This window comes from Notamacropus eugenii, chromosome 3 (assembly GCF_028372415.1).
Source record: "Notamacropus eugenii isolate mMacEug1 chromosome 3, mMacEug1.pri_v2, whole genome shotgun sequence".
In the NCBI taxonomy this organism is placed as follows: domain Eukaryota; kingdom Metazoa; phylum Chordata; class Mammalia; order Diprotodontia; family Macropodidae; genus Notamacropus; species Notamacropus eugenii.
The window spans coordinates 82,523,516-82,537,860 of NC_092874.1; the positions used below are offsets into that span (position 1 = coordinate 82,523,516).

The 14,345-nt window shown below is 34.5% G+C and overlaps 1 protein-coding gene across 11 annotated transcripts in view; it reads right to left on the bottom strand.

Annotated features, from left to right (window-relative positions):
• Positions 1 to 14,345, bottom strand: part of WDR37 (WD repeat domain 37) — a 124,459-nt gene that overhangs the window by 26,652 nt on the left and 83,462 nt on the right. For all 11 annotated transcript variants that reach the window (XM_072652056.1, XM_072652053.1, XM_072652057.1 and 8 more), the window contains 2 exons: positions 10,976 to 11,216; positions 9,955 to 10,096 (listed from right to left, as the gene is read on the bottom strand). In XM_072652056.1, the coding sequence (XP_072508157.1) occupies positions 9,955 to 10,096; positions 10,976 to 11,216 (383 nt within the window). The remainder of the gene's footprint in view (positions 1 to 9,954; positions 10,097 to 10,975; positions 11,217 to 14,345) is intronic.

Below are 14,345 nucleotides of genomic sequence, written 5' to 3' on the forward strand. Positions count from 1 at the left end.
ACTAATAGATCAAAGAATTATAGAAATGGCTAATTTTATCAAATAAAATGATAATGAGATAAAACTTTGGGGATGCAGCCAAAGCAATCATAAAAAGGAAAATTATATCTTTAAATAATTTTATTGACAAGAGGGGAAAAAACAGAATAATTTATACAATGATTATAAATTGTAAAAGAAAATAACTGAAAAAGTTAAGAATTCTGATCAATATAATGAATAATCATGATTCCAGAAGACTGATGATGTATCATCCTTCCCACAGAATAAGGCACACATTTTCAGTCACAGACAGATTTATTTTGCTTAACCAGATTTGTTGACAAGGGAAGGTTCTTTTTTTCTGGAAAAGCAGAAGGGGAGAGCTGTTGAAGGTGCTCTGACAACAGGATACGTCATGTGTTTGTATCTCTGATGCACACAGCAGGCCCTTAGGAAATATTTATTGAATTGTACAGTGCTACAATGCTCTAATCTGGTTAGACCAAATTCAGAATTTTACTTTCAGTTCTAGATACTACATTTTAGGGAAAATATCTACAAGCTGGAATATGTTTATAATCATGACAAATGAGAATTAGCTAAAGGAATATGGGATGTTAATCCTAGAAAAAGGCACAGGAAAGGCCATGATCGCTACTGTTAAATATCTGAAAAGTCATTACGTAAAAGAGATATTACACAATCTGCTCAGTCTAAGAAGGAATAATGAGGACCTTGGTTAGAGGAAAACAGATTATGTCCCAATATGAAAAAAAACACTATCAATTAAAGCTCTTCAGAAATAGAATGTGTTGCCATGGAAGCAAGTGAGCTTTTCTGTCACTGAACATCTTCCACAAAGGTTGAATGAATCAAAAGCATTTATTAAGTATCTACTATATGCTAGACATTACAGTCAAATAGAAGAGTGAAACAGTCTTTCTCTACCCTCAAGGAGCTTGCATAATGGTATATGTCACATATCTGACGCCTGGGGACTTCTGGAAGCCAAGATGGCAAAGTAAGCAGTATTCTCCTAGAAAATAACCATGAAATACGGCCCCCAAATAAAGCCTGGAAAGGCAGAATCAGCAAAAAGACAGGGTGAAACAATCTTTTAGCCAAGAAAGTTGAAAGATCACCAAAAAAGATCTGTCTCACTCAGGCAAAAGGGAAACACAGGATATTAAGTGTCCCTAGCAATCCAGTACAAGCCTCACCTCAGCAAACCAGTGGGAGATCCTGAGCCTCAGTGCAATGGAGCAGGCAAATCCCAACACCAGACCCCCTACATGCCTCAGCAGAGCATGAGCAAGGGAATGGGCAGACTCCAGCTCTAAGAATCACCAGGTGCTTTAGGGTATCCCTTGGCAAACAGGCAACCTCCACATGCTTCCAGGAAATGCAGACACAACCCATTGGCCTTAGCACATGCCAGACCCCTACAGCATCCAGCAGAGCTAGCTATTCCCCCACCATACCCCCTCAGCACAGCACCAGGTTCCCCTATGAGCCTCGGGACAAGATCAATGCAGCACCATGTAAACAGCCAGGCCTACAATACCTGGTACAAGAAGCCTGAAACAGCAGTGCTTCCACACCCAGAGCCGAGCTCAAATTTTAAAGAAAGAAAAAGACCAAAATATATGAGCAAAAAATAACCAAAAAAGAATCTGACCATAGAAAATTATTATGTTGACAGGAAAATCAAGACCCAAACTCAAAACAATGGCAAAACCCCCAAAGAAAAATGGGAAGTGCTCTCAAGCCCAGAAGGAATTCATGGAAGAGCTCAAAAAAGGAGCTTAAAAACCATATAAGAGAGGAAGAAGAAAAATTGCGAAAAGAAAGGAGACTGATGCAACAGAACCGTGAAAAAAGAGTAAACAGTTTGGAAAAAAGAAAACAGCTGCTTAAAAAGCACACTTGGCCAAATGGAAAAAGAAGAGCAAGTGCTCATTAGGGAAAACAACTCCTTCAAAGTCAGAACTGGGCAAATGCAAGCTAATGACTACATGAGACATCAAGAATCAATCAAACAAATTCAAAAGAATAGAAGAAAACTTCCAAAACTTCATTGAAAAAACAACTGACATGGAAAACAGATCCAGGAAATGTCAGAATCACTGAACTACTTGAATACCATAATCAAAAGGAGGATCTGGACAGCATCTTTCCAGAAATCATAAAGGAAAACTGTCCTTTATTCTGTAACCAGAGGGCAAAAGAGACACTTTTGATTAGAGAAATGCAAATTAAAACAACTCTCATGTACCACCTCAGACCTATCAGGTTGGCTAATGAAGAAACAGGAAAATAACAAATGTTGGAGAGGATGTGGGAAAATTGGGACACTAAGGCACTTCTGGTGGAGTTGTAAACTGGGCCAATCATTCTGGAACTATGCCCAAAGGGCAACTAAACTGGGCATACCCTTTGACCCAGCAATACCACTACAAGGTCTATATCCCAAAAAGATCATAAAAAAGAGAAAAAGACCCACATGTACAAAAATATTTATAGCAGTCCTTTTTGTGGTGGCGAAATATTGGAAATTGAAGGGATGTCCACCAATTGGGGAATGGTTGAACAAGCTGTGGTATATGAATGTAATGGGATACTATTGTGCAATAAGAAATGGTGAATAGGCAGATTTCAGAAAAACCTGGACTTTGTATGAACTGATGCAAAGTGAAATGAACAGAACCAGGAAAACACTGTTTACAGTATCAGCAATACTGTGTGATGATCAACTATGAATGACTCAGCTCTTCTCAGCAACACAATGATCCAAGACAAATACAAAGAACTTAGGAGGGAAAATGCATGTTTGAGGTAGGGATTGGACTAGACAAGTTCTGATATCCCCTATGACTTGATCTGATTCCCAATTCCAACTCTGAGAAATGAATTTAACAGAATTCTAAAACCAGTAAGCTTCAGAGATGCATTTAATTCATTCCCCTAATTTCATAAATGAATTAATTTAGATCTAGAAGAACTATAAAACTTGTACACAGTTAGGATTCAATTTATTTTTAACAATTATATGCAGTTTCATTCCACAGTTAATTAACATAGAAGTAAAATATGACAAAGCATCCCTTTCTACTCTTGCTCAGCATTTCTACTCTCCATCTATACTGTTTGACTTCAGTAAAAGAGAACACACAAATTTGTATGTATCTTTCTACACTTAACACAGAGCTTATAGCCTTTAACTCCTTTAAGAATTATAATGCATACTTTAAAGCTATGAAGTTGTCACAGAGGAAAAAGACTATTGTTCTTTGGGGAGAAATAATCTCAGTTGGATTCCTATGAAATGACTAATTTCCTCTTTTCTAAATTTGAAATGTTTCTGGAAAACCTACTGATTTTTGTTCATCAAGTATTATCAGGAAATATTTTATGTAATAAAAAGAACTGTGATGCCATCTGCTGACAAAAATAATTCTAAAAATTTTGCTTCAGTAATGTATTTTAGAAGTTTCTTTTAAAAGAAAAATAACATAAAACACTCTATTCACTTCAAGGTTAAGAAGAAGAATATTCAGTAACATTTTAAAATAAGCTAAAATGTGATTCTTCTTACAAACTCTGATTTACAAATAACTACAATTGTTCAGCAACCTCACTAAAATGTAGACCTGGCTGAAAACGGATACCTTTCTAGTCTACTACTAATGCTTTTAGCAAACAGAGGAGCAGGAAAATTCAAATACAACAGGTTTTAAGTACTCTTAGCCCTCTCAAGAGGCCAAATGTGCTGATTTCATAAAATGTTTATCATCATCTAGGAAGTAAAGAGAAAATAAGAATAAAAATTAGGTTAAAGAATAAAAGCGACCTGAATAAGTAGAATGAATACCAGTGCTTTTTTCTCTTTAGAAAAAAAGGACATATTTTCTGTTTTAAATTTTGAAATTTCTAAATTAAACTAAAACTCTCCCTTGCCTTGTTGCCAGAAATGATAATGTATGTATACAATTACTTCTTTTGATGTAAAGACTAAAATTAATTCACATGTTACTTGAAACCTAGAAATGTCTTACACAAATCTGAATAAAATGAAATGAGCTGAATTTTTCTTCCAAATTCATACTTAAAATCAGCATTTTCTTTGTATGCACTTATAATTAATCTACACAAGCACACAATTCCACAGAACAATCATTAACTTGACATATCTACCAACAGCAAAGAAGACAAAAAAAATTAGCTAATTTATTCACTCCCTATACTTCACAGAGGGAGACAACTGAGAAACAACCCACAATCAAAATAAAATCCACCCTTTCACTGCTTCCACGTGGCAAATGTCTTCTCAGCATTTCAATTCATTTTCCTCTTTAGGAACAAAGAATACAAAACAAAACTTAGTAATTAAACTGGCTAATTGTGAAAAGCCTAGCAATCAATACACCAAAAGCAATGTAAAAACATATGTTATGATAAAATGAAAACATAAGACTCCCCCTGCTCCCAAATGGCAGGTGTCATGAATTAGTAAATTCTTTTTTGCTTTTTTTAAAATTTTAACTTTTTAATCAATATTTTCTTTTTTATCCACCTTATTAAGACCATATCCCTTCCTCTTCCCCTAAACATTAAGTCATTCCTTGTTTAAAAAAAAAAAAAAAAGAAAACATTTCAGTAGAACTACCCAATACAGAGAACTGAATCCGATAGTATATATAATACCCATGCCCACAATTCTTCACCTCTGCAAAGAAAGAAAATAAAGTCCATTTTTTTCATCTCTTCTTCAAGAAAAGAACAGGTCATTATTATTATAATGTTTAGTTTTACTTTTTTCTTACATTTGCACTATTGTAGTTGCATAGTGGTTTCTGGTTCTGCTTACTTAAATCTGCATAATAACATTAATAATAACTAGCATTTATATAGTGCTTACAGTTTACAAAATGCTTACAGAAGCTCTCTGAATCCTTTTAACAATCCTGTAAGATACTATCATCCCAACTAAACAGATGAAGAAAATGAGGCTGAAAGAGCATCACAAAGCTAGTGTTTGAATCAGGACATGAGCCCAGGTCTTTCTTCCTCCAAGTCCAACTGTATCCATTACACACCTAACTGAATCTGCTCTTAAGTCTTCCCAAGCTTCTTTTCATCACCTCTGCAAATTTTCCATGTAAAACAAACAAAAACAATGCATATGAAGAAGTCAGGAAGGATAGGAAGATTAGATGAACTAATACAGTTAAAGAAGCAGAAGTAAGAAAACAATACAGATGATGACAACAACATAAAGAGAAAAAAATTTAAAAATTAAACTAAAAGCCAAGTATTTATAACAAACAAGCTTAGCTCTGAAGAAGTTATGAGAATATATCTCTCTCTCCTTTGCTGACAGAAGTAGGAGACACTGTCAAATGTGACTGAAATATTGGTTGTTTCACTAAACTTTTTTCTTATTCTTTAATCTTCATTGCACAGAATAACTTGCTAGGTTGAAAAGAGAGGAGGAATATATGTAGAAAGGAAAGGTGATAGAAAAAAAGATAGTAAAAAAAGCTTTTCCTTCTTATATTTTCATCAAGGATGCACATGAAACATGTGGACCATTCTCATATAAATGTTTTTGAAGCATGGGGGGAAAAAAATCATTTAGTCTATCTCTCTGTCATTCCTATCTCACCCCTGCTGAAATTACTGGGCTAACACTGGGGTCCGATTCCAATCTGATCAGTACCCAGGGAGCTTGGCCCTATTCAATTTTGAACCGTGGCTAATTGTCTCTCCTTAGGCACTTTATTGTATTAATATTGAATTTGAGGCTTACAAGTGATTAGCTTTGTTCACTGTAGCTAAGAACTCTCAAGTTCAAGAGATCAATAGCTTCATATACCATACTCTCCCTTTCATAAAGATAATTTTTGTGAAAAGTTGGGATGAATTATACAAAGCCAGAATATGTTAAGGAACAAGACCTAACAGAAACATACATTGCTAGATACATATAGAAAGACTGTCAAATACCTAACCAGTCTAGTGTCTGCTATTCTTCCCAATTTGATCAGCCGTAAAGAACAATCACTAAATATGTAATGTGTATCAGACATTGCATTAAGCACTGGGGTTACAACGAAAAGGTAAAAACAGTTTTCACCCTCAAGCCAACCTGTAAATAAAAAGGAACATATGAGAAACATACGAGAAAAGATGATCTCCAAGAGAAGGTACCAGGTACTGGGGGGAGGCAGGGAGAAGGAAAAGACCCAGAACCAGCAGAGTTCCCCTGCACAAGACAGCATTTGAGCTGATTCTTAAAAGAAGCCACGGCTCCTAAGAGTCTGAAGCAAGGAGAAAGAGCATTGTAGGCAAAGTGGGGGCACAGCCAGTACAAAGACACGGCAATGAATGGTAAAGGGTGCTACAGCTTGATCACAGAGTGCATCAAGGGTAACAAAATGTAAGAAGACAGCAAGAGGAAGAGGAAGTAGTCAGGCTGGAAAGAACTACAAATGACAATTTTTTTTTAAAAAAGGACTTATGGTAACTAGAAACTACTGGAGTTTAATAAGTAGGTAAGTGACATGGGAAGACCTATACCTTAGGAAAATCACTTTGACAGCATCATGCAAGATGGACTGCAGTGGAGAGACCTGATGCACAGAAAGTAAACAGAAAGCTATGCACTAGTCCAGGACAGAGGTGATGAAGACCAGCACAACGGCGGAGCTGCATGAGAAGAGAGAACTGGAGACATACAGAAGAAATATCTAGAAAATGACTATTTGTGTGGGGTAAGTGAGCATGAGAAATCAAGGATAACACCAAAGTTGCCAACTCTGAGTGACAAAGAGGATGGGAGAGCCCTCAACAGTAACAGGAAATTTCAAAAGATGGCTAAATTGGAAAGGAAGATAAGTTTTGTTTTGGACATGTCAAGTTTGAGATGCCCACTTGACAATAAATGTGAAATGTTTAACAGGGAGTTGGTGATGTGGGACTGGAGGTTAGGAAAAAAAAAAAGCCTAGGGATGAACACAGAGATCATGAAATCAACTGCATGGAAATAAAGGAACCCATAGAAGTTGCTGACATGAACAAGTAAGATGTTACAGTAATAAAAATGACAAAGGCACAAGACAGAGCTTTGAGATACACCCACGGTTAGCAGACACAGCCAACTAATATTTATAGTGTTGTAAGGTTTGCAAAGTGAAGATCCTTCAAAGGACACTGAGGAGTGATCAGAAAGATAGAGAAGGATGAGAAAACCATCCAATGAAAACAGGGAAGAAAGTGATGAATAGTTTCAAATGCTTCAGAGAAGCCAGGAAAGATGAGGACTAAGAAAAGATCATTAGATCTGGCAGTTAAGACAATGGTGGAAACTGGAAAAAACAATTTTAGTAGAATGATTAGGTCAGAAGCCCTATCATAAAGTTTAAAAGAAAGTTCAAGGATAGGAAATGGAGATGCACCAGATAAAGATGGATTTTTCAAGGAGTTTGGCCAGGCAGCGCAAAATAAGACAAATGCTAAATTCATTTTCCTTTTAGAAGATTTTGGCAGCAAAGCTGGCCTGTACATATATGACTGGCTTTACAATTTAATAGACAGAACAGACACATCACTCTCACTCTATGATGGAAAAAATTTCAGCATTATTAATCTGGAGACCTGGATTCTAGTACCTTCTTTGTCATTAACTATCCTTGTAACAAGAAATTTACTTATCTGGGTGCCAGTTTTCTCATTGTAAAATGAACGAACTAGTGAATAAAACGAATCTCAGATTCTACATCATACTTACCAGACTGGCAAAGATGACAAGACATGAAAAACAAAACTGTTTGAAGGGGCTAGGAGAAGTGAAGGTTCTTAATGGACCATTGGTGAAACAGTGAATTTGTTTAACAATTCTGGAAAGTAATTACTAAAGTCACTAAACTGCAATACTCTTTGTCTCAAAGATACATAACTAGACACACAGTGTACTGCAAAAAAAGCCAAAGATAGAGGGCTAAAGTACCCGTGTGTATAAAAGTATTTATAACAACACTTTCAATTATAGCTAAGAAATGGAAACAAAATAGGCATCAATTAACTTGGAAATAGTTTAACAAATTGTGTTGTGTACATTGTGTCATAAAAAATTATAAATGATAGATTCAGGGAAATCAGGGAAGACATGAATAATCTGATTCAAATTAGAAAAGAAAGAATCAAGAACGACCATGATGAGAATAAGGAGAATACCACACTGAAATATAACAGACTCTGATCAATACATTGACCAATTCATGGCATTAGAGGACAGGTGATACAGCATGGTGTCTACACCTTAGCAGAGAAAGATGATGGACCAAAATGACACATGTACTTTCAGACACGGAAAATGTGTTGATATTTTGATTAACTGCTCATTTTTGTTAAAACAGTGGCTGGATAAGTTAGTCAGTAGTGTGAGAGAAGGAAGGGAGGTAGGGAAGAAAAGGAAAGGGAAAGGAAGAACTTAAAAATACACAGAACAAGAAACTCAAAATTGGATACAAATACAGCAATTTTGTTACCACATTAAATTTAATAAGTAAAAACTATGTAATTGAGGTTCATGGCTTCCTATGATTTTACTTTAGGTATACAAAACTTAAATGTTCATGGTTGTAGATGATTTTTAAGTTCATAATAAAAAAATTTTAGTACAGAAACAAAATGAAGTGTTTGAAATGATAATCTCCAGAACTACAGTTCTTTACACAGTGGCTATATTTTTAGCCTTACTGAAGCATTCTTTGGTACTTATCCATTGCACAGCAACAGAAAGCAATGTACATATAGCTAAGATGTATAATGACAAAGCACAAATAGCAATATGAGAACAGTCCAGGGATAAATTTCAAAAGTTATTCTCCAATATGCTCTGATTTCTTTCTGTCAACATGATGAATAGCCAATACAGGATGGCTTTTGTAATGTAAGGAATGATTGTTGATAATCCAAAAGAGGATGTAGTGATGATCCAAAAGAGAGTGTGCTGATGGGGTCAGATGGAACAATTAACAGAATTAAGAAATGAGGAGTCAGGAATTCACAGCTATTATGAGCATCGTCTAGAATATGATAGGACTGTCCGGGAACCATTCTTGGTTCTAAAAGCCTCAAAGTACTTTACTTAAGCAATGAAGAAGCACACTATTCACATTCTGACAGAGAAGTGATGGGCTCAGGATGCAGGATAAAATACAAATATTATATACACGGGTGTGGGAATTTTACCTGACTGCATTTCTCACTCAAGGGATTTGTTTCTTTTTTCAATGAGGGACAGGAGGGTGGAGGAAGGAGAAAGAAGATGGGTAGGTGGTGTGTTGAGGTACAGTGATTGTAAGGGAATAAAAATAAATGCCTGCTAATTGAAAAAATAAAGAATAAAAGTCTTTTAAAAGCATATTACTTATATGCTATTAAGCTTTACAGAAATACTATACTTAATAATATACAAGCTCTAGCTAAAAGGGAAAGTTATGTTAAGTGTTAATGAACTACTTGTCCTCTTGATTTCTTATCCATTTAAAATCTGATGAAAAAGTTAATGTTTACAAAGATGAAAAATGAGGAAACCAAAAAAGAAAACTCTTAAAATTCCATAAATTCTGCATACCATTTAAGATGAGAGTAACTACAAATATGGGGAAGTAAAACTAAAGAAAACTTGTCAATGATTTTTTAAATGCCAAGATAATTATTGATGAGTATGGGAACGTTTTAGTTCAAATATTTATTTTAAAGGAAACCAGAGAGCATCAAAATACTTCTTCTCTATTCCTTCATGATTTCAAATATGCAAAATGCAAAATCAATGCTCAAGAGATGAACAAAGTTTTACAACATTATAATATATTAGGATCTAAATACTGAAAATTAAAATGCAACATGCACCACACATCCCACCCAATAAATATAATCAGAATTTTGAAAGCACCTATCACTTACTCTGTATGACCTTGAAAGACATTCACAGAATGGATTGAAGGATCTCTGAAATCCCAAAGGCGAAAGGTTGTATCACGAGATGATGTCACTACAAGACGCTGGGTGGGATGTGTACAACAATGTGTTAACTCTTGATCATGACCTACAACCACAGATAAGAACATTTAGAATACCAAAAAGGCAAGATTTCTTATTTTCATGAATACATCTATAATAAAGCATTGATTAAAAAAAAAAACTACTTCTGGGAGAAAAAAAAGAAAATCAACATGGACAATTTATACAGTAACCTCCAATGCAGAGGAATCAATTTAGGTAGAAACTAAAACTGTCACTTAAATGACTACTTTTCTAAAAGAATCAAGAAGGCATAGGATACCTGGGACCAGAGTTTCAGTAAGACTTCAAATATGTTAGTCTTTTCAGACATGCATTCAAGTAGAAAGCAGGAAGTGGAAATATGTGAAGCATTTAATGTGACAAAAATGCTTACTTTTAGGTTCAAGTTGTTTACACATGGTGAGTCAGTACAATAGTCCAACTATGTGAAAGCTTCATTTTTTTCAGAGTCCTCCCCCCAACTCCCCACGTCACTCTGAACACAATTCACATATTCTGTTCAAGAGCTGAAAATAAAAAATGCAAGGGAAAACAGACTGATTACGTCTGTTTTAGAACTGAACTAAAAACACCCAAATGTTGTGAAGCTTTCAATAAACAATTATGACTGGATTAGGAAACACTTTCTCTTTACAATTCTTCAGAATTTAAGTATCTCAATCCTTTGATCCCTATTTCCAGATTAAGTTCCCAACAGCTCTCCACATTATACAGGGTCAGAAAAATTGTATAACTAGAACACACAAGTGATTATTATTACAAGTTTCAGAAGCAATCTTTATGAAAAACATCTTTGAATAACTAAAACATACAAAAGAAAACATTAATTCCATTGGAAAAAACTTCTGAAAGATGTACGTCCCTTTTACCAAGAACACAACCAAAAATACTTAAAAGATACCTGCTAAAGAATGAACAAGCTCAGATGTCTCAACATCATATAGGTTTGCTGTTCTATCCCATGAGGCTGTTACTGCTTGCTTCCCTCCAACCAACCAATCAGCTGCTATTACCACTCCTTGATGGCTTTTAAGTGATGTCAGGGGAACCCTAATGGTAGGGCAATCACTGGAACCCTCTCCATCTCCATCTGCATCATCTTTATCTGAAAATTCCACTTCATCTTCCCCTGGCATTTGTTGCTATAAACAAGAGGCATAAAAGTGAAATTTTTTCTCTTAGGAAATGTAGTTTGTAACTATTTAAACTTTACAGCAAGACTCCAGAATTAGATTTCATTTATCTACTTGCCCTTTAGAAGTATCAACTATATGAGAAAAACAAATAAAGTCACCATCATAAAAAGGTATTAACAGTTCACTAGTGTAAACCAATGGTATGATAAATGGTTGGCAAAACAAGTCTTCATTTTTAATAAGTTGTAAACACTGACTTAAACACAGAATTATCTTGTGATGGCACAATACTATCAATACTAAATTTCTCAATTATAAACAGATTGTTTCAAATACAAGCTTTAAGCTATTCTTAACTTAATATTTTCTACCTATTCAACCTCCCACTAAAAATGTTGATATTTTCTTCTGTCTTTAAAAAAAAAACCAAGGCCAAAATGAAAAGAGCTTCAAAAGTCTCATAACTGAAATTTTGTCTAGGATAATAAATTTTATTCTAAAAATTACAAAAATTTCTATTTTAAATGACTCATTAACAACTATTTTATAAAGTTTTCTTTTGGAAAGACAGCAAAATACATTGACTAACGAGATTTTTTTTTTCCAAACTAAGCTCTGAACCTTCCAAAAAAAAAGTTTCTACCAACATAAAGATGACATGCTACACAGGAAACTATCTTCAAAACTTTTACAGTTGCCTATTTAAATGAAAGCAGAATCATAAAATCATTTTCAGTTTTTAAAGTTCAGTTTTAAAGAACAAAAGAGATAATTTAATTCAAAGCTCTTACTTGATGATAGTTACTTAAACTCTTGAGGCCTCCATTTCCTCAGATTCACAAAGCCAAGAACCACAGAATCTTACCTTTCAAGGCTCTTAGTCTAGACACTATACTGATACTAAATCAATTCTGTGATTATGAAATGTTGCTGTTGTTTGTCCTTCACTTTCGAAGACCATTTGACATCATAGGTCATGATGTGACTTGTGTGTCCACTGGATTTAAGTAAAGTCGAGCTGCACAGTCATCAGCCTCACTCTCTCTTCCTGAGCCACTGAAATCCAGAGGCTGGGTAACAGGATGGCCTTGCTTTGGATGCAAAGCATAACTCTGACACCTCTGATGCCTGCCCAAGCTCTAAGTGCTCCAGAGCACCTGCTTCAGCAGCCTTCAGGGCCACTGGAACAAACTCTTTTCATCCATCCACCCATTCCATTAGGGAAGTCTTCACATGCTTGCAAGTAGACATCCTCTGAACATATCAACAAGTCTGAAGGCCTGTCAATTACCCTCACCTCAGTTTAGCCTGTCTGTCTAGATAATGATGATTTACCAAAGTGTGACTGCTGTGCAAACTATAGCTTTTTTGCTAATAATTACCAATGTTGATATAGCACTCTGAGTTTTAAAAACACCTCAAATATGATATATGTTATGTGTGTGTGTATACACACACACATACATATATATCTAAAAGTTCATTTGATCTTAACAACCTTGTAGGAAGCTGCCATTATATTTCTTATTTTACAGATGAGAAAACTACTTAATTTTGGGTGGTTCAAACTAAATAATGAAAAAATCCTCATTAAGATGTACATTCAAAACACATGGCAAATTTATATGGGCTGAGTAAGTTGCATGTGTGTGCATGTGTGTATAAGTACATGTAAAGTTTCCTATATGCCACATATAGTACATATACTATAGTTTTCTTTTATATACATAAAATATAAAGTTTTCATAGATATATAAATATACATACACATACATGCATGCACACACACATACACATCCTTTACATAATTAGAGTGTATTATAAGCACCGGCAGGTGATAGTTTAGTGGAAAGAGTACAGGATTTAGAATCACATAACCTGAATCCTAACTCCAGCTCTGTCACTTACTATCTTTATGACTTTAGATAAGTTAATTTACCTCTTAGGCCTCAATTTCCTCATCTACAAAACAAGAGAGTAATACTATATAATCTTCTAAGATCTCGACCAACATTATATGCTACGTATTATATGATTTTACTTTTTTGGCCAATGGTATTCAGCATATATTTTATCAATAAAGTATTGGCAACGTGTGACCAACTTTAGCGAAAATTTTGTAGATTATACATATCAACTGAATTTTTACTTTATGTATCCTTTTCAGCTCTAACATCTATGATACAAAACTAAAAAAATGTTTAAGATACTAAATACTTCATGAATATGCATTTGCATGAACATTTGCATTAAAAAAGTGCTCATTCAAATTAACTCTTTGATCATTAAAGATGACTCAGCAAAAATTCTACTTGACAACACTTTAAGCAGGTCAGATTATTATAAATGTTATTAAAGTCTAAGTCTTAAAATTTTCTTTATATTCTATAATAACCTCCCCCCTAAATTTCTATACTCAGATACTTCATCATGGCAGAAAGGTACACCAATAAAGCAATAGCTTTGGTAGGAGGTCCTATCAAGCTTCAAAGTTCTTGACTACAGGCATGGCAATAAACTATGAGAACCAGTTTAGTTAAGTTTGGAGAGGCTCACCACAAGAACGGTGGTCACCAAGTGATAAATTATTTCATTCACAGCAACTTATGAAGACAATCTACTAGGGTGACCAGAGGTTAAAATGTGAGGCAGTATCCACATCAATTAAATCTCGGAATTGATCCTTGAAGTCATAAAATAGTGCTGCAATGATGACACAATGTAACAATTCAAACTTTATTTCTCCCCCATTAGACCAAAATTCTGATTTAGAGTCACAGACAGAGCCAGATATAATCTGATTCCAATACTCAAAGTAAGAATAATGTAGAGAAAAATAAAATCAATATCAAATTTTAAGCAAATGATGAATTTTTGTCATGTAATACCACAGTTAAGTTTTCTGATTCAATCATAGCTTTATATTTACCTTATAGTCAATTGTACCTTGAAAGATTAATAAATGCAAGCCCATTTAATTTCTACATAATTCACCTGTTGCTTATATGGCAAAATTTATTCATAAAAGAATGAGACTAAATTAATTTTAATTATGCTATATTTTCTACTATAAAGAAAATTTACTACTTCTTAACTTAAAATATTACTACAGCTGTTCAAAATTAAATTCCTGTT